At 45.1% G+C, this 25955-nt stretch overlaps 1 protein-coding gene across 6 annotated transcripts in view; it reads right to left on the minus strand.

Moving 5' to 3' along the window:
• The window catches only part of LOC129816347 (formin-like protein 2), a 91280-nt gene extending 69677 nt beyond the window's left edge, over nt 1-21603 (minus strand). For all 6 annotated transcript variants that reach the window (XM_055870732.1, XM_055870730.1, XM_055870733.1 and 3 more), the window contains exon 1: nt 21022-21603. In XM_055870732.1, coding sequence (XP_055726707.1) covers nt 21022-21135 — 114 coding nt within the window. In that variant the 5' untranslated portion in view covers nt 21136-21603. The remainder of the gene's footprint in view (nt 1-21021) is intronic.
• Between the last annotated feature and the right edge of the window lie 4352 nt (nt 21604-25955).

Genomic DNA, 25955 nt, shown 5'->3' on the forward strand with positions numbered 1-25955 from the left:
ATTAACCCTGTAATACTGCCACAGTGATCAGGCCAACATCTGAGACATGAATCTCTTCTACAGAGAACTCTGAGGAATTCTCTGAACAAAGAGCAGTAAGAAACTCAGACCCACCTCTCTCCATAGGGAGATCATTGACGCTCTCTGAACTACAGTTGCCCACTGGAAAAATATGCACCTGTATCATACGCATCTATAGGTGTTAGTTTGATCGACTTCAATCACACGACAACTTGGGACTTTGAAAACAGAATTTCAAAGCATGTAATCTGAGAACTTGAGTATGATACAAAAAAAAACGTATTGGAGAAGGCTTAGGCCTACAGGACACACATTTTATTACGTACACTGTGTGTACAAAACATTAAGAACACCTTCCTAATATTTGCCCTCAGCATGGACTCTACAAGGTGTCGAAAGCGTTCCACAGGGATAATGGCCCATGTTGACTCCAATGCTTCCCACAGTTGTGTCAAATTAGCTGGATGTCCTTTGGGCGGTGAACCATTCTTGATACACTGAGGAAACTGTTTAGCGTGAAAACCCCAGCAGCGTTGCAGTTCTTGACACAAACCGGTGCACCTGGCACCTACTACCAAACCCCATTCACAGGCACTTAAATAATTTGTCTTGCCCATTCACTCTCTGAATGGCACACATACAGTGCCCTGGAAAAGTATTCATCCCCCTTTCTGTTTTTGCCTATTTTGTTGCATTACAACCCGAAATTTAAACCGATTTTTATTTGGATGTCATGTAATGGACATACACAAAATTGTCCAAATTGGTGAAGTGAAATTCAAAAAATGACTTCCTCCAAAAAACTCACAGACCAGGCAAGGAGGACATTAATCAGAGAGGCAACAAAGAAACAAAAGATAACCTTGAAGGAGCTACAAAGCTCCATAGCGAAGATTGGAGTATCTGTCCATAGGACCCCTTTAAGCTGTACACTCCACAGAGCTGAGCTTTACGGAAGAGTTGACAGAAAGTCATTGCTTGAAGAAAAAAAAAGCAAACACATTTGGTGTTTGCCAAAAGGCAAGTGGGAGACTCCCCAAACATATGGAAGAAGGTACTCTGGTCAGATGAGACTAAAATTTAGCTATTTCGCCATCAAGAAAAACGCTATGTCTGACGCAAACCCAACACCTCACATCACCCTGAGAACACCATCCCCATAGTGAAGCATGGTAGTGGCAGCCTCATGCTGTGGAGATGTTTTTCATCAGGGACTGGGACAATGGTCAGAATTGAAGGGATGATGGATGGCGCTAAATACAGGTAGATTCTTGAGGGAAACCTGTTTCAGTTTTCCAGAGATTTGAGACTGGGATGGAGGTTCACCTTCCAGCAGGACAATGACCCTAAGCATACTGCTAAAGCAACCCTTGAGTGGTTTAAGGGGAAACATTTAAATGTCTTGGAATGGCCTAGTCAAAGTCAATCCAATTGAAAATCTGTGGTATGACTTAAAGACTGCTGTACACCAGGAAACCCATCCAAGTTGAAGGAGATGGAGCAGTTTTGCCTTGAAGAACGGGCAAAAATCCCAGTGGCTAGATGTGCCAAGCTGCAAAAGGTGGCTCTACAAATTATTGACTTTGGGGTGGGTTGAATAGTTATGCACACTCCAGTTCTTCTTTTTTTGTCTTATGTCTTGTATGTTTCACAATAACAAAAATATTTCACATCTTCAAATTATACAACCCCCCCCAAAATCCATTTTACTTCCAGGTTGTAATGCAACAAAATAAGAAAAATGCCAAGGGGGGTGAATACTTTCACAAGCCACTGTACACAATCCATGTCTCAATTTTCTCAAGGCTTGAAAATCCTTCTTTAACCTGTCTCCTCCCCCTCATCTACACTGATTGAAGAGGATTTAACAAGTGACATCAATAAGGGATCATAGCATTCACCTGGATTCACCTGGTCAGTCTTTGTCATGGAAAGAGTTCTTAATGTTTTGTACACTCAGCCAACTAAAATGTGATGTTGACAGGATGTTGACGTCAGGTCTTTGCCCAATGTGTGTGTATGATGTGCGAGGCCCAGGGGGAGAAGCCAGTTTTCAGCCCAAAAAACCTGTAACAGCAGATTGCTGTATTGTTTAGAGCCTAAGGAGCTGTCTCTGAGGCCTACATCAAGCCATGACATGAGAGTACATTCAAATGCACAAGGCAGAACCTCACATTTTCACTGCAGATGTTGCTTCTGGCAAGAGCTTACCCTACAAAACCCTCCTTTTACTCAGACATCTTCAAAAGGCAACAAATGTCTCAAGAGAACTCCGACTGATTGTTGCGCATCAGTCAGTACTGAGGGGAAATCCTTCAGCAGAGCTTTCTGCAAAAGCCTTAATATTTCAGCTTCAGTAGATCCGAGATCTAATAACTATGATCGACACAATGGCCTTGCACTCACAATGGAGTAGGCTTGCATTAGGAAAGGAGTAGGCTAGATACACTCTGGCTGTAGGGTAAAAAGGCCATGGACTTACTGTAACCTGATGTATTTTTAACTTTAACTGACTTTTACTCAAAGCAGAGGTATAGAAAATGAAGTAAATATTTGTTTAAATGGTCTGAGACTATTTGAAGGAGCCAGTCACCATTCTATGTGCTGTCAGACGTAAACACCTTTGATAGCGCATAAGTCCTTGAAATCAAAAGGGGCAACACAAGATAACAATGCCTCTGGTGCCAGGACACAGATTCGAATTCACGACTGACCTCCGTGTAAAACATTCTCTCCTGTTTTGAAGGAACATGGAGCATGGTTTGCTTTAATCATAAAGTTGAACTTCAAATAAAACAGCTCGAACATAAAACAATTCAAAATGACAAAACAGAAAAACACCCAGACTTAAGATAGTCTAAACAGTGTCTAATTTTGTGCTGTTTCAAACAGCTGTCACCTTGGGCTGAGCACAGGACCACTCCATGAGTCAGTTCACGCCAGAGGCAGAGTGCCAACAGTGACTTTTCTCTCCTATTGTTGTGGAACTGTTGTTGTGCCAGTAGGGCTGCTGCGCTGGGCCATACTGAAGACTGGCTGTAACTGGCTGTGCTCAACATAAAGGAGCATAGCTGGACCATGTAAAACTTGCCTCACCCTACACCTGCTCATTACGCTAGGGTAGAACAACAGCTAAGAAATGACCAATACAAAAAACTGCATGGATGATAGTGATTCGGAAAGTATTCAGACCACTATCTGTTTCCACATTTTGTTACGTTACAGCCTTATTCTAAAATGTATTAAATTGTTTATTTTCCTTAACAATCTACACACAATACCCCATAATGACAAAGCAAAAACAGTTGTTTAAAAATGTTTGCAAAAAAACAACTGAAATGTCACATTTACATAAGTATTCAGACCCTTTACTCAGTACTTTGTTGAAGCACCTTTGGCAGCGATTACAGCCTCGAGTCTTCTTGGGTATTATGCTACAAGCTTGGCACATCTGTATTTGGGGAGTTTGTCCCATTCTTCTCTGCAGATCCTCTCAAGCTCTGTCAGGTTGGATGGAGAGCGTCGCTGCACAGCTATTTTCAGGTCTCTCCAAAGATGTTTGATCGAGTTCAAGTCTGGCTCTGGCTGGGCCACACAAGGACATTCAGAGACCTGTCCCGAAGCCACTCCTTGGTTGTTTTGGCTGTGTGCTTAGGATCGTTGTCCTGTTGGAAGGTGAACCTCGAGTCCCCATCGCGAAGAACCGACAACAATGCTTGTTTTCTCGCGATGCAATAAGGTTTACGTTGGTCTTGCCGAACACATCCCATGCCTGAGAGCCCAGGGATGTAGCCACTCCTCCCAAAGGAGAGGGTCTCCCTAGATATGGAGCGTGCTCTGCGCAACTGTCACTCCCCCATATGACCCATATGACCCATATGACCCATCCAGCAGGATAAAACCCTAAAGCAGGATAAAACCCTGAACCCTGGAAGCAGAGGGTCTCACCACAGAGCCAGTTGACATGAAGGGGATACCTGAAGCACTTGGTTAAGTAATAAGCTGCCTCCAGGTCACTGACTATCCGCCAGTGCGGGAAGGCACGCATTTAAAAAAAGACCCAGGGGGAAAAAACGCTACCATGGAGATTATTATACCCAACAGATCAGGTACAGGCGACAACACACTTTCTAAGCTAACTGTGAAAGGGACAGACAGTAAAAAAAGCTGTAAAATCATATAAAAAACTGATTAAACAACATCTCACAGCACAACGCGGACTGTGAAGAGCCACACCCACACTCCCATACGCACAACCACACTCCAACACACGCACTCTACACACACATTGTAATGTTGTTGTCACGTTCCTGACCTGTTTTCTGTTTAGTTTTGTGTGTTTGTTGGTCAGGACGTGAGTTTGGGTGGGCATTCTATGTTGTCTGTTTCTATGTTGGTTTAGGGTTGCCTGGTATGGCTCTCAATTGGAGGCAGGTGTTTGGCGTTCCTCTAATTGAGAGTCATATTTAGGTAGGCGGTTCACAGTGTTTGTTGGTGGGTGGTTGTCTCCTGTGTCCGTGTCAATGTTTGCACCATACGGGACTGTATACGGTTTGTTCATTTCATGTAGTCTGTTCCTGTTCATTTCGTTCGTCACGTTGTATGTAAGTTCGTCGTTCAGGACTGTCTACTTTCGTTTTGTTATTTTGTATCATTTTCAAGTATAGTTCGTTTTGTCTCATTAAATAAATTCATCATGTCATTTCAACGCGCTGCACCTTGGTTCCCTCAATACTCCTCCTTTTCGGATGAAGAGGAGGAGGATTATCGTTACAGAACCACCCAACTAAATTACCAGAGCCAAGCAGCGGAGTCAAAGGAGAAAGGGACAGGAAAAGAAGGAGCAATGGACATGGGACGATGTATTGGACGGTAAAGGTTGCTACACATGGGAGGAGATCCTGGCTGGAAGGGATCGCCTCCCATGGGAACAGGTGGAGGCACTGAGGAGAGCAGAGGCTACTGGAGTGAAGAACCGGAGTTATGAGGGGACGCGTCTTGCACGGAAGCCCGAAAAGCCCGTGAGTAATTCCCAAAAAATTCTTGGGGGGGGGCTAAGGGGTTGTGGGCCAAGGGCAGGTAGGAGACCTGCGCCCACTTCCCAGGCTAACCGTGGAGAGCGGGAGTACGGGCAGACACCGTGTTACGCAGTAGAGCGCACGGTGTCTCCTGTACGTGTGCATAGCCCAGTGCGGGTTATTCCACCTCCCCGCACTGGTAGGGCTAGATTGGGCATTGAGCCAGGTGTCATGAGGCCGGCTCAACGCGTCTGGTCTCCAGTGCGTCTCCTCGGGCCGGCATACATGGCACCTGCCTTACGCATGGTTTCCCCGGTTCGCCTGCATAGCCCAGTGCGGGCTATTCCACCTCGCCGCACTGGCAGGGCGACCGGGAGCATTCAACCAGGTAAGGTTGGGCAGGCTCAATGCTCAAGAGAGCCAGTACGCCTGCACGGTCCGGTATTTCCGGCGCCACCTCCCCGCCCCAGCCTAGTACCTACAGTGCCTACATTACGCACTAGGCTACCAGTGCGTATCCTGAGCCCTGTTCCTCCTCCACGCACTCTCCCTGTGGTGCGTGTATTTAGCCCGGTGCCTCCAGTTCCGGGCCCACGCACTAAGCTACCAGTGCGTCTCCAGAGCCCTGTACACACTGTATATTCTCCCCCTACTAATCCTGATGTGCTTGTCCTCAGCCCGGCGTCACCAGTGCCGGTACCACGCATCAGGGGTAGAGTAGGCTTTGAGGATACAGTGTGCCCTGTTCCTGCTCCCCGCACTAGTAGGAAGGTGCTTATCATTAGCACGGTGCCTCCAGTTCCGGCACCACGCACCAGGTCTACAGTGCGCCATATCCGGCCAGAGCCATCCGTCTCACCAGCGCCATCTGAGCCATCCGTCTCCCCAGCGCCATCTGAGCCATCCGTCTCCCCAGCGCCATCTGAGCCATCCGTCTCCCCAGCGCCATCTGAGCCATCCGTCTGCCAGGAGCCTGCAAAGCAGCCCGTCTGCCATGAGCCTACAGAGCCGTCAGCCAGACAGGAGCCGCTAGAGCCATCAGCCAGACAGGAGCCGCTAGAGCCGTCAGCCAGACAGGATCTGCCAGAGCCGCCAACCAGACAGGATCTGCCAGAGCCGCCAACCAGACAGGATCTGCCAGAGCCGCCAACCAGACAGGATCTGCCAGAGCCGCCAACCAGACAGGATCTGCCAGAGCCGCCAGCGAGCCATGAGCAGCCAGAGCCGTCAGAGCGCCATGAGCAGCCAGAGCCGTCAAAGAGCCATGTGCAGCCAGAGCCGTCAGTGAGCCATGAGCAGCCAGAGCCGTCAGAGCGCCATGAGCGTCGTGAGCCGTCAGCCTGCCATGAGCGTCGAGAGCCGTCAGCCTGCCATGAGCGTCGAGAGCCGTCAGCCTGCCATGAGCGTCGAGAGCCGTCAGCCTGCCATGAGCGTCGAGAGCCGTCAGCCTGCCATGAGCGTCGAGAGCTGTCAGCCTGCCATGAGCGTCGAGAGCCGTCAGCCAGCCATGAGCATCGAGAGTCGTCAGTCAGCCATGAGCTGCCCTTCAGCCTGAAAAGGCTGGATACCCAGAACTGCCCATCAGTCCAGAGCTGTCTCTCTGTCCGGAGCTGCCTTTCAGTCCGGAGTTGCCCCTCTATCCTAATCTCCCTCTCTATCTTCATCTATCTCTATAGTCTTATCTATCCCTCTATCTTGATTTATCTCTCTGTCCTGGTGTTATCTTTATTTAATATATTATTAAGAGAATTGTGTGGGGGAAGAAAGAGGGTGGACATTCTTTGTGGGAGGAAGTTAGGATGGATTATGGTGGGGTGGGAACCGCGCCCGGAGCCTGAGCCACCACCGTGGTTAGATGCCCACCCAGACCCTCCCCTAGACTTTGTACTGGTGCGTCCGGAGTTCGCACCTTGTGGGGGGGGTACTGTCACGTTCCTGACCTGTTTTCTGTTTAGTTTTGTGTGTTTGTTGGTCAGGACGTGAGTTTGGGTGGGCATTCTATGTTGTCTGTTTCTATGTTGGTTTAGGGTTGCCTGGTATGGCTCTCAATTGGAGGCAGGTGTTTGGCGTTCCTCTAATTGAGAGTCATATTTAGGTAGGCGGTTCACAGTGTTTGTTGGTGGGTGGTTGTCTCCTGTGTCCGTGTCAATGTTTGCACCATACGGGACTGTATACGGTTTGTTCATTTCATGTAGTCTGTTCCTGTTCATTTCGTTCGTCACGTTGTATGTAAGTTCGTCGTTCAGGACTGTCTACTTTCGTTTTGTTATTTTGTATCATTTTCAAGTATAGTTCGTTTTGTCTCATTAAATAAATTCATCATGTCATTTCAACGCGCTGCACCTTGGTTCCCTCAATACTCCTCCTTTTCGGATGAAGAGGAGGAGGATTATCGTTACAGTTGTGTTATTGTGGATTTTATATTGTAATTTTGTAAGTTACACTGAGTGTACAAAACATTAGGAACACCTTCCTAATATTGAGTTGCACTCCCTTTTGCCTTAAGAACAGCCTCAAATTGTCGTGCATGGACTATAAGGTGTCAAAAGCGTTCCACAGGGATGCTGGCCCATGTTGACTCCAATGCTTCCCACAGTTGTGTTAAGTAGCCTGTATGTCCTTTGAGTGGTGGACCATTCTTGACACACACAGGAAACTGTTGAGCGTGAAAAACCCAGCAGCGTTGCAGTTCTTGACACACTCAAACCGGTGCACCTGGCACCTACTACCATACCCCGTTCAAAGGCACTTAAATGTTTTACCTGTCCCATTCACCCTCTGAATGGCACACATACACAATCCATGTCTCAATTGTCTCAAGGCTTAATAACCCTTCTTAAACATGTCTCCTCCCCTTCAACTACACTGATTGAAGTGGATTTAACAGGTGACATCAATAAGGTCATAGTTTCACCTGGATTCACCTGGTCAGTCTTTGTCATGGAAAGAGCTGGTTTTCCTAATGGTTTGTATACTAACTGTATAATGTAATAATGTCTTATATATTGTTTATTTATGTTGTTGTGATGTAATTGTTTTAATCCTGTTCGGACCCCAGGAAGAGTAGCTGCTGCCTTGGTAGCAGCTAATGGGGATCCTAATAAAATACTAAGGTGCAATACATCATCAAATCTAATTCCAACCCAGAAATGAAATGTGCTGAGACAAAGACCAATAGCTCCTTTTGGGGTCTACTATGAACCTCGGAGACTGTGTGGGACACCAGCATGTGTTCAGCACTGCTTGCTCCCTCGATTCGCTACCACCATTACCACACCCCCTGCGCGCCCGAGGCAACAAGTCCCTGCACCTATGGAGCGAGCCAACGCCAGGAGAGAGAGGGACAGAGTCCCTCCTTGTCGTCAGAGCCTGGGTCCGGAGGCATGAAGGGAATACCTGAAGCACTCGATTTAGGTGGTGATATGCGCTGGGTTAACACCCAGCGCTGGAACGCACGTATGAGAAATAGACCCCGGGGAAAACCAGAACTAAATGTGGTGAGACGGAGGAAGACCGAGCATCGTGAGGGCATACCTCATAGACTGTGTGTGGGAAACAGCAAGGTTGAACTCAGCATTCCTTGTTCCGTGCACAACTCCGCAACCGCCATTACATCGCCTATAAAGTCCATAACCTGCATCACCAGACCCCATAGGGACTAGCACGGACATGCCTGGCTTGGCGATGAAATCCCAGATGAAAACCCAGTAAAACAAAGATCTATCTGGGAAGGGTGACCCCCGAGTTATCCCTTCTTCCCATTCAAGGTGACAAAGTGTCTAGGTATGGAGGGTAGAAGTAAATGTGGAGAAGGAGCTAAGATGGAGTGTCGCCTTGTTAAGACAGAGAGGAAGAGGCGAAGCGAGAGGTTTCACTCTTGCTCAAAATCTGTCCAAAATAAGCCCATTCCATGCCTTTGGGACAACAACTTCCATTGTTAGGGCAGAGACATGAGCATCTCGTCATTATATAGAGATCTCTGTTCAACATCCAGAATTGCAAAGGCTCTCTTTCCATTTCCCCTGAAAACTGGAACATCCGTTTTTTGGGGGACCTGGCAGAGGCTAGCTTCCAACATACGGTGTGCTCATGTGACACTGTATAGCCTGCATGGAACATGGGAACCTTTCTGAGTACCTGGGGCTCCTGCAAAGGCTGATGTACCTAGTTTGGCCATAACAAAAATGGGGGCACTGTTGTTTTAATGGTGGGGAACACTGGTGACTCAGACCTGTGCCACAAGCCCCCAAGATACAGTAGATGCCCGGGGGCTGCATCCTCACCGGAGGTGCGCACACATGCCCCGCTTCCTCCACTCCCTACAATTCCAACAGTTGGATATAAGGGTGGGGTTGCCATAACACTGGGAGAAAGCTAGTAGTTTCATTTTCCGCTTGTTATGTATGCTAGCCGACATTAGCCATGAGGCTTTAGTCTAAGCTAAGCTAGTAGCCAGCTAGCTGGTGTTCGCCCAGTGGATTAGTAGCCAAGCCTGAGCTTGTGGAGCCGTCCTCCGGTATTGAAAATCTCTTTGACCGTAGCACTGTGAGGTGGGACCTGTCAGTTTAGAATAACCAAGCAACTGAACGCTACGTACACAAAAGAAGAGAACTACATCAGCAATTCCACCGTTGGGAAGGCAGGAATAGCTAGTAGCACGCTTTGCAGCATTTCGCTATAGCCTAGTCTCAAACGTCTCGTAGGACTGGACTCTTAGTCAACCAATTCTGGAAAGTGATGCACAGGTGGCAGGTAGTCCCCACCGAACCTGGTCGACTTCTCCCTTCGAGAGTAGTCTCCTGCAGCCGGTGACAATACACACAAGACCAGGTTGAGCAAGTGCAGCATCCGCATGCATCAAGCTCAGGCAAAAACAAGACGTCTGATCCGACCAAAGCCCCAGCTCCCATCCCCGCATCCCGCAACTCAGCCTCAGCACAGGCATCCGGGAGAGGAAAGGCACTATCAGAAACGATCTTTTAGTGCTGTAGAATAGCTGCATGACTGCGGGCATGGTCGCAAACCCGTGCCTGGATGTCAGTCTTCGTCGTGTCAGTCACATTTTTTGCCATCTAACTCAATGCTATAGCCAGGCTGAGCAACTCGAAGAATACTATACTGAACAAAAATATAAACGCAATATGCAACAATTTCAATGATTTTACTAAGCTACAGTTCATATAAGGAAATAAGTCAAAGGAAATAAATTCATTCGGCCCTAATCTACGGAAGTCACATGACTGGGCTGGGAGCCAGGCCCAGCCAATCAAAATTATTTTTTCCTCACAAAAGGGTTTTATTACAGAAAGAAATCCTCCTCAGTTCCATCAGCTGTCCGGGTGGCTGGTCTCAGATGATCCCACAGGTGAAGAAGCCAGATGTGGAGGTCATGGGCTGGCGTGGTTACAAGTGATCAACGGTTGTGAGGCCGGTTGGACGTATAGCCAAATTCTCTAAAATGACGTTTAAGGTGGCTTATGGTAGAGAAATTAACATTCAATTCCCTAGCAACAGCTCTGGTGAACATTCCAAGTCAGCATGCCAATTGCACGTTCCCTCAAAACAAAAACATCTGTTGCATTGTGTTGTGTGATAAAACTGCACATTTTAGTGTGGCCTTTTATTGCCCCTAAACACAAGGTGCACCTGTATAATCATGCTGTTTAATCAGCTTCTTGATATGCCACACCTGTCAGGTGTCAGGTGCCACACCTGTCAGCAAAGGAGAAATACTCACTAACAGTTGCATTTATATTTTTGTTTAGTATAATTGGTTTGTACGAGGGAAACAACAAAAACAAAATACAAACTCTAGCACACAAGTTTGACAGTCTCGATTTCCAATGTTTGTTTAAAGATAGCAGCGTGAATTGTTCTGCTCAGCTCGATATGAAGACCTGAAGAATTTAATCCGAGCCTTCAAGCTCTGCTGCCTGCCTGCAGTGTATGCTTTAAAAAGCCCATCGCACACCACAGCAGCCTAAGACTTGTGATGAGTTGGACTGGCCAATGTGGTGCTGGCTGGATCACTAGGCCTACTACTTCTCTCCCATTAACAGTTCTGTGTTCCTCTCTGTGACAGCTAATTAGTCCGGGAGCATCCTGGAGTTCCGACACCACGTCGACTGTTGCCTCTCATTCAATCCCCTGAACGACCCAGCCCAGGTCAGAAGCATCCCCAGACTAAGCGCTGTGGGACAGAGCTGGACCCGGGGAAGGGACGGCCACTAGCCTAGCTGCCTGCCGTTCTAGCGTTAGTGCCAGGCTCTGCGGCACAGAGAATAGCCATTTATTTGACTCTTTTAATGAAGGGTCAGCATGAAAAATGCAAAGAACGCTGGCTATTAATGTATTTCTCCACTGTTTGCATTTCTTTTCTCAAAAGATATAGGCCTACTGAGTGGGCATGGAGAAAGATATTTTAAAATGGCAAATATACTCTAACCAGATCGAGCTGACAAATTTTCAAACTGTGGCCTGTTTACCAAAATGTTAACATTTTTACAGTATCTCAGGGTATAATAACAAGAAAAGATAATGGTCCTTTGGCTTCCTTTAAACAAAGCAGTTTATATATATATACAGTGTATACAGTAATCTTGGCTGTTGAGAACTCCAGCTACGACAAAAGCTAAGCCCTTAGCCCCCATATGGTATTCAAGCAAGTCCCAATAACTGCCTCAAGCTTCTCTGCCTCCGCAAGCCTGTGTATACAGCAAAGCCTAAATTAAGATCCATCCCTGCTTTAACATGGTGAACAGCGAGATGAACAAAATTCTGTTACCAAACTTTGCATCTGCACAGCTCTTCCAGTCAATGTGTTTTTGTAAAATGTTCAAATGAATAGAATTGTAAGTGAAAAATGGGGTCCTTTATCGTGGAATTGCCCTTTAGAAAACAGGAAAACACCTCTAGTCTAGTGCAACCCATCTCTTTGATGATTTCCCATGTTGCAACAGTCAACACTAATGTCATGGGTGCTATGGAAACCACACGAGAGCTTACAGACTTGCTCCTGAGTGAAAGAGACTACTAGCCTAAATGCCAAACTCACTTAGACCTACTGTTTTCCACCTCTATGTTCGATGAAAAATGGAAACGTCCACATTTTTGATGAAAACAGAGCCTTAGTGTGTAATGAGCTGTCTTCATCATGCTTACAAAAACAGAGGGGCTCGACAGTGATCAATGGAGGGACGTTCAGTATGACAGTTCACGACACAACGCAAGAAACTACAGAAATGTAAGCAACTACAGCAAGGGACATAGCAGTGTTGAGGCCTACAGTTAAGAACAAATGAAAGCAGCGCAATTGAAGTTGATTTCACCAATGCAAGAACATCGGGCTGTAATTTTATGAAGTAGATAACGCAACTGTTGACTCATTTTATATTCGCTTGTTTGTCCTATTGGGTTCAAAGACCTTGTGTTTGACACCTGTACTAGCCTATTGTGACTGACTTGTGATCTTTGCCCATGCTAGTTTGATTGTATTGACATTTATTTTTGTATTTATTTAACCTTTATTTAACTAGGCAAGTCAGTTAAGAACAAATTCTTATTTACAATGACGGCCTACCCTTCATTGTAAATAAGCATGACAGCTAGAATACATTGAGTATAATTAAAACTATTGTCATAGGCCTTATTCACACGAAAATATATATGTTTTTACTGCGACAAAGTATGACCTACAAAGAACGAGTTAGGCTACCTGGTAAAAACAGCCCTACGAGCAAAAACGTGTTCATGGAAATGAAATTACAGTCCTGCTACTTAATCAAATCTACATAGAAGATTACAAGTCTGTATCATAGCCTAAGCTTACAATGGAAGTAGAGGCTGGCACAATTATTGTATAACCATCAACTATGGACAATAACCGCGAAAAAGTTATTTTGCTTCATAATGGTCTTAATGCATTCCTTTAAGAAGAAGGGGGATTCAACTTTATATTCAATTACATATACACTACATTACCAAAAGTATGTGGACACCTGCTCGTCGAACATCTCATTCCATCATCTTGGGCATTAATATGGAATTGGTCCCCTCTTTGCTGCTATAACAGCCTCCATCCACTTCTGGGAAGACTTTCCATTAGATGTTGGAACATTGCTGCAGGGACGTGCTTCCATTCAGCCACAAGAGCATTAGTGAGGCTGGGCACTCATGTTGAGCGATTAGGCCTGGCTCACAGGCGGCGTTCCAATTCTTCCCAAATGTGTTCAATGGGGTTGAGGTCAGGGCTCTGTGCAGGCCAGTCAAGTTCTTCCACACGGATCTCAAAAAAAAACATTTCTGTATTAACCTCGCTTTGTGCACGGAGGGCATTGTCATGCTGAAACAGGAAAGGGCCTTCCCCAAACTGTTGCCGCAAAGTTGGAAGCACAGAATCGTCTAGAAAGTCTTTGTATGCTGTACCGTTAAGATTTCCCTTCACTGGAACTAAGGGGCCTAGCTCGAACCATGAAAAACAGCCCCAGATCATTATTCCTCCTTCACCAAACTTTACAGTTGGCACTATGCATTCGGGGAGGTAGCGTTCTCCTGGCATCCGCCAAACCCAGATTAATCCGTTGGACTGCCAGATGATGACGCGTGGTTCATCACTCCAGTGAACGCGTTTCCACTGCTACAGAGTCTAAAGGCGGCAAGTTTTACACCACTCCAGCCGACACTTGGCATTGCGCATGGTGATCTTAGGCTTGTGTGCGACTGCTCAGCCATGGAAACCCATTTCATGAAGCCCCCGCGAACAGTTATTGTGCTGTCTTTGCTTCGAGAGGCAGTTTGGAACTCGGTAGTGAGGGTCGCAACCGAGGACAGACTATTCAGCACTCGGTGGTAACGTTCTGTGGGCTTGTGTGGCCTACCACTTCGCGGCTGAGCCATTGTTGCTCCTAGACGCTTCCACTTCACAATAACAGCACTTACAGTTGACCGGGGCAGCTCTATCAGGGCAGAAATTTGACGAACTGACTTGTTGGAAAGGTGCCATCCTATGACGGTGCCACGTTGAAAGTCACTGTGCGCTTCAGTAAGGCCATTCTACTGCCAATGTTTGTCTATGGAGATTGCATGGCTGTGTGCTCGATTTTATACACCTGTCAGCAACGGGTGTGTTTGAAATAGCCGAATCAACTAATTTGAAGGGTCCACATACTTTTGTATATATAGCGTAGTTTACACAATAGAAGTTGTCTTTTTTTTTTTTTTTTTTACATGAAGTGGGTAATGTTAGTAATCATTTTAAGAGGAGAACGGCACAGTAAAGAGAAGCTTCATTTTCAAAACTTATAAGCGGTTAAAACCATGCGTTTTTTAGACAGGGGTATCACCAAAGCTGTGTTGTATGCATTAGGTATGTTGCAGCTAATTTTCAAAGATGCATTATGATGCACTACAAGTTTTAAAAAACAATGACAACAAAATAAACAATTATGACAAAAACGGGTCCATTTGCATGACAATTCATCGTCACCAAAAATGGCATAATCGTAACAGCCCTAAATGGAAGTTCACATTATACTATTTTCTCTCCATGGTCAAGGTCGCATCTGAAATACTTTGCCTTATCTTGGCAGAGGCCTTACATTCAAATGATGTCTAGTTTAAATATGAAATATCAGCCATAGCTCTAGGGATTATTTGAGTCCCCTACAGCAGCTGTATCAACGGAAGGCAATTTGCTTTGTAAGGGGAAACAGTTAGGCTTAGTAGAATCAGCCTGGAGCAAACGTGGACTTTTACAGGCAAAGGCTACCTGAAGGGCACTAACTCTGTTCTCAATGTCTATTCTTATGATTGCAGTACAAGTACATATAAATTCCACTATTCCACCTGCGTAATAACAACCAAATTCCTCTACTATGTAATTACAAAGCAATTAGTCTATTTATAAGCCTACGTAACAACATGTTACAATGTTGTTACTATGGTAATTACAGTGTTACTACACAGTCAATTGTGACCTCAAGCAGAATAAATGTAACGGCAGTCTAAGTCGGCCTCCTCCTCAGACGAGGAGAGGCGAGAAGGATCGGAGGACCAATCTGCAGCGTGGTAAGTTTCCATAATTTAATAACATGAAAACTAGACAAGAATACAAAACAACAAACCTACTAACCGTCACAGTCCCATGTGGCACAAACACTGACACAGGAGACAACCACCCACAAAATCCCAACACAAAACAAGCCACCTATATATGATTCTCAATCAGGGACAACGATTGACAGCTGCCTCTGATTGAGAACCATATTAGGCTGAACACAGAAACAGACAAACTAGACACACAACATAGAATTCCCACCCAGCTCACGTCCTGACCAACACTAAACAAGCAAAACACACAAGAACTATGGTCAGGACGTGACAATAAAGCTGTAATGAGGTGCATCACATAGCCTAAAAAAAGCACAGCTGTCTGCTGATCATGGACATAGAGTTGTTTTGGGTTGAACATTACAGCGTCTGTGGAGAAGTCAATGCTTTCATTTAGTCAAATCCCTCCCAACCTTGTTAAATCCACCTGGTTTCTTAATGTAGGAGCTGGCGGGGCCTTCGCAGCTACCCAGCTACCCTTTGGATCAGTGGACACCAACCTTTTTTGAGTCAAGATCACCAGTCAAAAAGCAACATGACTTAGAAAATGTAACTAACCTATTCAAAACTGTTCTGTAGGAATGAGGTTTGTGCAGTAGGCCTAATACATTATCACAGCATATTGGTTATATGGTTGGCCTGCCAATATTGTTCTTCTCATATTTCAAAACTTGAGCTTTGATGATAAAATAGATCAATTCGTGTAGCACTTGCAAGGCACAGCTGAGCATAAATTGAAATAATTAGCTTTTTTGTTTTACTGGACTGATGGTACCTGCATCTGATGGTCATGGTTCTTTCAAGACAACTGGAAACTCAGAAAATTAACAAGGTCCAATCATAATGTTCGTGATCTTCAGATCAGAGCTCTAGAAAGATGCCCGAGTTTCCGACTTGGAATTCCGAGTTGGATGACCGTTTCTTTCCGAGTTCCCAGTAGTCTTGAACGCACTGAAGTCGGAAGTCAGAGATTTCCGAGTTCCCAGTAGTCTTGAAAGCACTGAAGTCGGAAGTCAGAGAATTCCAAGTTCCCAGTTGTTTTGAACAGAAAATTAGTCTGAGTGGAGGGAGGGAGAAATCAGCAGAGGATCCGCCTCTCACGGCCCCTGCTCTCTCCTTTTCTACGGTGAGACTTTCCAGAGAGAGGGGACACAGTCTTCCACCTCAAGTCGCGCCGCATATGCCTCATGCACAAATTCATGTTGTTCCTATGACACCTACGTGAGAATACTATTCATTTACTACAGCTCAGCGTTCAACACCATAGTACCCTCAAAGCTCAACACTAAGCTAAGGATCTTGGGACTAAACACCTCCCTCTGCAACTGGATCCTGGACTTCATGACGGCCCGCCCCCAGTTGGTGAGGGTAGGTAGCAACAAATCTGCCATGCTGATCCTCAACACTGGAGCCCCTCAGGGGTGCGTGCTCAGTCCCCTCCTGTACTCCCTGTTCACCCACGACTGCATGGCCAGGCACGAGTCCAACACCATCATTAAGTTTGCAGACAACAGTGGTAGGCCCAATCACGGACAACGACGAGACAGCCTATAGGGAGGAGGACAAAGACCTGGCCGGGTGGTGCCAGAATAACAACCTATCCCTCAACGTAACCAAGACTAAGGAGATGATTGTGGACTACAGGAAAAGGAAGACTGAGCACGCCCCCATTCTCACCGACGGGGCTATAGTGGAGCAGGTTGAGAGCTTCAAGTTCCTTGGTGTCCACATCACCAACAAACTAGAATGGTCAAAACACACCAAGACAGTCGTGAAGAGGGCACGACAACGCCTATTCCCCCTCAGGAAACTGAAAAGATTTGGCATGTGTCCTCAGATCCTCAAAAGGTTCTACAGCTGCAACATCGAGAGCATCCTGACCGGTTGCATCACTGCCTGGTACGGCAATTGCTCGGCCTCTGACCGCAAAGCACTACAGAGGGTAGTGCATACGGCCCAGTACATCACTGGGGCAAAGCTGCCTGCCATCCAGGACGTTTACACCAGGCAGCGTCAGAGGAAGGCCCTAAAAATTGTCAAAGACCCCAGCAACCCCAGTCAAAGACTGTTCTCTCTACTACCGTATAGCATGCGGTACCGGAGTGCCAAGTCTAGGACAAAAAGGCTTCTCAACAGTTTTTACCCACAAGCCATAAGACTCCTGAACGGAACCCCCCCCCCCCCCCCCCCCCCCCCCCCAACCCCTCTTTTACAGTGCTGCTACTCTCTGTTTATCATATATGCATTGTCACTTTAACTATACATTCATGTACATACTACCTCAATTAGCTCGACCAACCAGTGTCCCCGCACATTGGCTAACCGGGCTTTCTGCATAGTTTCCCGCCACCCACCATCCACCAACCCCTTTTTGACGCTACTGCTACTCTCTGTTTATCATGTATGCATAGTCACTTTAACCATATCTACATGTACATACTCCCTCAATCAGCCTGACTAACTGGTGCCTGTATATAGCCTCGCTACTGTATATAGCCTTATTTTTCACTGTCTTTTTACTTTTTTACTTACCTATTGTTCACCTAATACCTTGTTTTAAAAAAAATTGCGCTGTTGGTTAGAGGCTGCAAGTATTCGATGCACGTGACAAATAAACGTTGATTTGATTTGACCAGAGAAAGTGACATTTTCCTCAATATTAAAATAATAATAATAATAAAAACACAGGCCTATTAATACACTTGGCTACTCGTTCATTTCAGCTGCAGCACGAGTGGAAGTAGGGAGAAGTGCATTTTATGTTATGTAAAAGGTTGAATAAAAACAGTGTTGACAGTGCTGAATTAAAGTCTTCAACATGAACTCACTCATAAAAACAGAATCTATTTGACAGTCTCTCTCTGGTCATGGTTTTAAACGTTATGAAATGTCAAGTAGGCTAGTATAAAATGTTGCTGTGGCCAGGGTCGTGGAAGCTGTAGGCATGGTGATTTGAGCTATCCGATTGGACAGCGCAGTAGGCACACTTCATTTGGCCACAGCTCTCCCAGTTCGCCAGGTAGGCTGAGTTTTTCTTTTAGACAAAATGAAATGGTTAAAAATGGAAACACTTTGCCTACCTAGGCTTCTGAATCAAGTGCACCTACCGCCAACAGCGCAACACAAACCTTTACCATTGGTTTTTCTACAGAAATGTTTGGTGATTGACTAGGAATGCCTTGACGATCGACCATGGTGACCACCGCTCTAAATCCCTAAGGATCAGATTAAGAGGGAGCTCTTATGTAAACATGTTGTAATTAAGTCACCTCTACGGCTAAAAAGAACCATTTGGAAAAGGAACTTTAAGGCAAAAGCCATTTAAAATTCTCTAAATATAGGCCTAATATACTAGGACAATATAGCATCGCAGTTTGAAGGGGATATTTTCTCAAATAATTTAATTACATACAGGCCATCCTGTTCATTTTTGAAATAGACTGTTTTACATAGGCCCAATCTACGGAGATTGGAATGCTTTTTTGAGTTGGCAAAGAAAGAAATGAAGTCATAGCACCCAACCTGTGATACCATCAGCCTGTTGCACATACTTATCAAACAGTGAGTGATGTATGGTGGTATTGATCAATAATAGAGGGCCCCAATAAATCTTTGCAATCATTAGCCTTGCAGGTTAAAGTGCCACACCGGGTTACCAGATTCACACGCTCACCGAGGCATAGGGGGAGCCACCAGCCAACGGGCATGGCCGGCATGCAACAGGGTTTAAATAGCATTAAATATAGCTAAGTGCTGTGATTAAGACGCTAAACTCGCCTAATGCCCGCACGGTTCGCGTCCTGCCAAGAGTAAAGACATCCTACTGGCAGAGGGAAGGAGTTTCGCTGACATGCCAACCATGCTGAAGAACATTCTAGCTGGAACTCCCTCAATGTCACATCCATCCCTCTTCAGTGAGCGTCAGTCCCAGCACTGATTACTCCTGGTGCAACCAGACCCACTGTTGTTTAAGCCAGTGCTTAGGGATTCAGCTAGTAGCATTTACTAAACGGATCCATTTCCAATGTGACTCACTAGTCCATCAATGACCTACACCTTTACGGAGGGAAAATAAATGTGGGTAATGAGCACGCTGGGAAAAGCTAACAATGATACAGTATCCTCAGAGTAGGGCCTTAAGGCAGTTCAATTCTGTTCCTCTATCCTACTTTGTTCGGCCTGTTAGTTGAAAAGCAGGCTAGGTATTCGAGCCAGGCAGATCATGAGAAGCAGCCAGGTGATCCTAAAAGCAGACGGGATTAGGCAAGTGTGACGTCAACCCTGTCTCTGTCCCAAATGACACCGTTTCCCATATAAAGTCCACTACCTATGGGCTCTGGTCAAGCGAATACTGTGCCAATTGGGATGGAACCCATCTCTAGACAGAAGTCTGCTCCCTGCCTCCCTCTCCTCCGACACAGAATGGGATTCATCTGGCCAGGACACGCAGCAATTACGCCCCAACTAGAACACTGTGACACGCATTAGTTACTCCCACGGAAGAAGAAGAAAAAACTTGATCCATTAGGTAATAACAGGCAAAATGGCTTGGGCCAGCACAGTCAGCAAACAGAGTAACAGACTATACCCCAAGACAGAGAAAAGGGGGAAACACAGAATAAAACACGTAACAGTTATTTCCTCCTTTAACCGTTCCTTCTGACAAGTACAGTGGCAGGATCGCTGAAGTCACATGGCACTGCATAACCTTCTTAGTAGGTCTGTGTTAGACTAAGTGTGTTGCAGGCGCGCCCAGGTCCCACAACAGAGCTGCCTACCCTCCGTTGAGTGGAGTATTAGGTCTGACTACAATAATGTCTGGCCAACATTTACACAACCTCACAAAACCGGGCCTTGCAGTCATGAGCCCCCACCCATGTGCCTTGACTGGAGGGCTGTACTGTAAAGTGCCCCTGAAGTAGCAACACAGCACAGAAATGCACAATTGTCATCGCATTTGAAAGCAGAATATCTGAACAGGCTGTCGTGCATGGTATGTAATGCAAAACATAGGCTATTGGTTTAAGGCCATGATTTAGGATACTGAAACATTGAGAAGGTGTATTAGTCATGTAGGCTGTATCTCATCTTAAAATACAGAAAATGGAGACGAACGGAGCAGATTTCAATAAAGTAGCTACCTTGCTAATTTTGTCTTGACAGCTGTGCAGGTGGTTCTTTGAGTAAACACAGGTGGCTACACATCACATTTACAGAAGCGTGCTGTGTAGGTAAATAGCCTAGACTTATACAGGCTGGACAAACATTCTCCGACTAAACACTATGAATGTCACACCCAGAAAGGCATTTTCGAATTTGCAAGACTACATGTATAGGGTTCATGTATAGAGCCATGGGGCAAACAGCTAACTACTCAAATGTCTGAGGTTATATTGACATTCTGATCGTTAAGGGAGCAAACTTGCTGAGTTCAGTGGCCTTCATTGGCTACTTGTATAACTTCACCCAGTAAAATAAAGGAAATGTATAAACTACTAGACTCTTTGAATTTTGTCCATGAAGTAGTTCTCTACAGAAAAACTAAATGTGATTATTTGTTGCAGTCAGATCAATGTAAAAACATGTCAAGAAAGAAAAATAAGAAAACAAAACATAATGACTCCCATGCTTATCAGCTAGCTTAACACTAACATGGCATGCGTTAAAAGACAAAAAACACAAACTTGTATATTTGTGAAATGTCCCCTCGAAGTCGAACTCAATCAACACAAAAGATGAACGAGCTTGAGTTGAGAGAATGCTGCGCTAGGTACTGTTAGCGGTTGTGCGGTGCCAGCGCAAATGAGGCATGGCGCAAGACAAAGAATGGGAAACTTATCAGCCAGTGTTCGATAAGAAAGTAGAGTGAACATACCAAAACGATTGCGAATCTCTCCTCCAATTCACCTGGCTCCGGCATAGGCAGTTTCAAAGGCATGTTGTGTCCCCTGAAATCAGTTTGTTGGTCCATACTCCCTGCGTTCCCCATGTTTCTTGACTTATTTTAGCTGGGTCACAACTATCGTGCACACCTTCCTCCTCGACTTAAGAAATCACAGAAAGTCCACGACAAAAAAATATCTGCACCAATGCTTGTTGTTTGCTAATTTTCCCGTTTTATTCCAGCCTCACCGCTTCAACATGAAACACACGTGAGGAAATGTGCACATGGTTCCAATGAGTCGAGTCCTCGTGAAGCATTATGGAATATGGGACTTGCTGGAAACTTGACTCAGAGCAACAACCGCGCAATCTCTAGAACCAAAGATAACTCCTATCCATATCTTGCACAATTTCTGCTCCACTCCCAGTTAGATGTAATGACGATGTACATGATTCAGGTTTAGCAATCCCCGTATGTGTAGCTAGCTAAATCTCCCCAGTGATGACCAACTAACACAGTAAAGAGTCCTGTAGACAATCACATCTCTACACGTTGAAGTAATGAGCTCTTTCAGACAAGAAGCCTACTACTTGGGCGTGCCATAAGCCGTACGATGTTTTGTATGATTGCATGCTGGTATATGCAGTCTACTCATGGTGTATAACATGTGGATAACAACCTTATTTACTTAGTCCACAACCTTTATTACAATCTTAGTCCAGTATTTAAATCCCATATCCCCAAGAATTAGGAATGGCCTAATTAGAAGTCCTCCTTTAGAACCATTATACAGTGCACTCAGAAAGTATTCAGACCCCTTGACTTTTTCCACATTTTGTTAAGTTACAGCCTTATTCTAAAATGGATAAAATAAAAATAAAAATCCTCAGCAGTCTACACACAATACGCCATAATGACAAGGCAAAAACTGTTTTTTAGACATTTTTGCAAATTTACATTAAAAAAAAACAGAAATACCTTATTTACATAAATATTCAGACCCTTTTCTTTTAGACTCGAAATTGAGCTCAGGTGCATCCTGTTTCCATTGATCGTCCTTGAGATGTTTCTACAACTTGATTGGAGTCCACCTGTGGTAAATTCAATTGATTGGACATGATTTGGAAAGGCACACACCTGTCTATATAAGGTCCCACAGTTGACAGTGCATATCAGAGCAAAAACCAAGCCATGAGGTTGAATGAATTGTCCGTAGAGCTCCGAGACAGGATTGTGTCGAGGCACAGATCTGGGGAAGGGAATCAAAACATTACTGCAGCATTGAAGGTCACCAAGAACACGGTGACCTCCATCATTCTTAAAATGGAAGAAGTTTGGAACCACAAAGACTCTTCCTAGAGCTGGCCGCCCAGCCAAACTGAGCAATTGGGGGAGAAGGGCCTTGGTCAGGAAGATGACCAAGAACCCGATGGTCACTCTGACAGAGCTCTAGAGTTCCTCTGTGGAGATGGGAGTACCTTCCAGAAGGACAACCATCTCTGCAGCACTCCATCAATCAAGTCTTTATGGTAGAGTGGCCAGATGGAAGCCACCCCTGAGTAAATGACACATGACAGCCCACTTGGAGTTTGCCAAAAGGCACCTAAAGACTCTCAGACCATGAGAAACAAGATTCTCTGGTCTGAAGAAACCAAGATTTTTCAGCGGCAGGGACTGGGAGACTAGTCAGAATCGAGGCAAAGATGAACGGAGCAAAGTACAGAGATCCTTGATGAAAACCTGCTCCAGAGCTCTCAGGACCTCAGACTGGGGTGACAGTTCACCTTTCAACAGGACAACAACCTTAAACACACAGTCAAGACAACGCACTTCGGAACAAGTCTCTGAATGTCCTTGAGTGGCCCAGTCAGAGCCCGGACTTAAAACTGATCGAACATCGCTGGAGAGACCTGAAAATAGCTGTGCAGCGACGATCCTCATCCAACCTGACAGAACTTGAGAGGATCTGCAGAGAAGAATGGGAGAAACTCCCCAAATACAGGTGTGCCAAGCTTGTAGTGTCATACCCCAAAAGACTTGAGTCTGTAATCGCTGCCAAAGATTCTTCATCAAAGTACTGAGTATAGTCTGAATACTTGTGTGATATTTTCAGGGTTTTTTGCAAAAAAAAATCAGAAAACCTGTTTTTGATTTGTCATTATGGGGTGCTCTGTGTGTAGATTTTTTCCAAAGACACTGTAGATAGAATAACCCAGCTATTCACTAGGCTTGAGAGAAAAAATAGCAAAGAATCTATTAAGCGTTTAGTTTGCAGAAGATATGAGATAATGTATAGCTAACAGGGTGGAGTCCCATTGATTGTGAGAGAGGATGACATCAGCTTGGGGAGAGGTTCCATGAAAGTGAGAGGTTCTCCAGATGCACAGTGGTTTTATTGAACAACACAGACTGTATCAACAGGGCGTTATCAGGGGGTCAGCTGTGTTAGCTGGCTACACAAATTGCATCAGGGACATAATGAAGAGTGAGGCTGACCAAAATGCTCCAAATTGTTTTGTTGACGACGTACATGCTCTGACATTCTCCTCCTCTGTCTCGTTTCTCGTCATTCAATTATCGAGCATAGTGATTAAGCAGGATTTTGACTGGCTTGATTGTCATCTAAATTCACAGTCACTGAGTCAGTTGACAAAAGTGATATTTGGGGACATGGGCAAAGCATAAAAATATGCTGGATAGATCACTGTCATTCACTCATTTTAGTCAGGTGATGTAAAATGATCAAGTTTGTGAGAGAAAAAAGGTAGGCCTACATATATGTTTAGCATAAATAGAGTTCTATTTTAAATTCCAATATCATTTCTAGAATTCCACGTAGAAATGTAAAATATTCAAAGTTAAGATATTATATTCTTTCCCTTTGATATTCTTCCCCTTTGCAGACATACAACAAAACATCAAATACCATCTAATACCGGTGAGTATATCTTCATAACATTGTAATTACAATCAAATGTCCTTGTCAGTGGAATCTCCATTGATATTTTTTCAACATAATATTATAACCTGAATCACATACAGTAGCTATAATAATTGGCCTTTTTCCCCTCGAAGTCGTAATCCATTGGCTTAGGAGCTCAACAACAGACCTATTATTCACCACAAAAGACACCACAAATGAAGTAATGAACATACAGAACAGTAGTGCTCAGCAGAGCTATGCCTGTAAAAAAACACACACAAAACAATTAACAGTACAACAATAGTAGGGTCTCTCCCAGACGTCTGCAGTGGACAGTAGCCAAGGCTGTGGAGTGAGTGGGATAGACCTGATGCAGCTGATGAGCTAGACACAGGAGATGGTGTGTGTGTGTGTGTGTGTGTGTGTGTGTGTGTGTGTGTGTGTGTGTGTGTGTGTGTGTGTGTGTGTGTGTGTGTGTGTGTGTGTGTGTGTGTGTGTGTGTGTGTGTGTGTGTGTGTGTGTGTGTGTGTGTGTGTGTGTGTGTGTGTGTGTGTGTGTGTGTGTGTGTGTGTGGAGATGGAGATGGGAATGAGAGACATTGATTGCCTGGTGTAGGGTGGTGGTGGTAGCTGCAAACAGGCCAGGGCCTCAGCTGGCTGAGAAAGGCAGGGAGATCGGGTCAGTCCACTGGAACTTAAGAGAGAGGGGGGAGAGAGAGAGAGACATAGAGAGGAGAGAGAGAGATGTCCATGTGCCCTCCACAAACAATGGTGGAATGAAGGGGGCCTCTGACACCAGGTATTTGATAGAAAGACTATGAAAGAGCAAGTTTTACCCCGTTGATATAACCCAGTGCACGTGACTAGATACGATGCCGTCATCAGTGTCCGAGCACGAAGGTGGAATACTTTTCCGAACTTTAAAATGTAAACAACACCTTGCGTTGCACCAGCATTATCTTGTGACAAATAATCTAAAATGTGTTACTATGACAACTGCTAGGCCAAATACTATAGTAAATGTCTTCGTTTTTTTGGTCAATGTTTTGTATCACAACAAACAATGACATAATACACTCCTCCAGGGCAGGCTTTTTTGGCCTACTCCACATAGAGAATGGGGAAATATGGTGGTTCAGAGGGAGACACCCCACAGCTGCACAGTGCTGAGAGGCCTACAGAAATCCCCACTAAAGGCGCTCCTAAGAGCCCAAAGCGCAACACACGGAAATGTAAAATGCCAAACAGATGCCAAAAATAAAGAGAGCACAATCAAATCTCTGTGTCAGGAATCTCCCAGGGACACCATTTTACAGCTGTTGCTATATTTCTCTACAACGCAGCCAAAGGACGGAGTGTTCTCAAACTCGAGAGCAGGGTTTCCCAAACTCAGTCCCGGGGCCCACCCCCCTGGGTGCACATTTTGGTTTTTGCCCTAGCACTACACAGCTGACACGAATAACCAACTCATCATCAAGCTTTGATTATTTGAATCAGCCGAGTTTGGGAAGCACTGCTCTAGAGTGCACGCTCATGAGAGGGAGAAGATGTGACACCAAGAGAACATTGTGGTGGAGCCACAACAGAGCCAGAGTTTTACAACCCTCCTTAACCCCAACGATGTCTGTTAATCAGTGGGCAAGAGTCTACACATCACCCACACAGGGAGTTCCTTCAGGTTATTCTATAAACATTAATAAAATGTAACGTCAAAACGTACATTTCGGTTCAGAGTAGACAGTAGGAGATAGGAAGTTTTAGTATTCAGGTCAATTAAGAATCTTGAATGTGGACAGAATATTGGGCTTGTTAGAGATTCAAGCTGCATGAAGGCTTTACGCATACATTTTCTGAGTGAGGTCCTAAGCTGAGAAAGTAATGTCCCATAGAACGAAGAGGCCCTCTAGTGTATATTAAGTGTATTACAAGGAGAAAAATGTGATACAATTCCTTTCTTGCTATGTGATTCTAACATTAGAAATACACAAGTAAATGAAAAAAAT

The sequence above is a fragment of the Salvelinus fontinalis genome, chromosome 19 (assembly GCF_029448725.1).
Source record: "Salvelinus fontinalis isolate EN_2023a chromosome 19, ASM2944872v1, whole genome shotgun sequence".
Taxonomy (NCBI): domain Eukaryota; kingdom Metazoa; phylum Chordata; class Actinopteri; order Salmoniformes; family Salmonidae; genus Salvelinus; species Salvelinus fontinalis.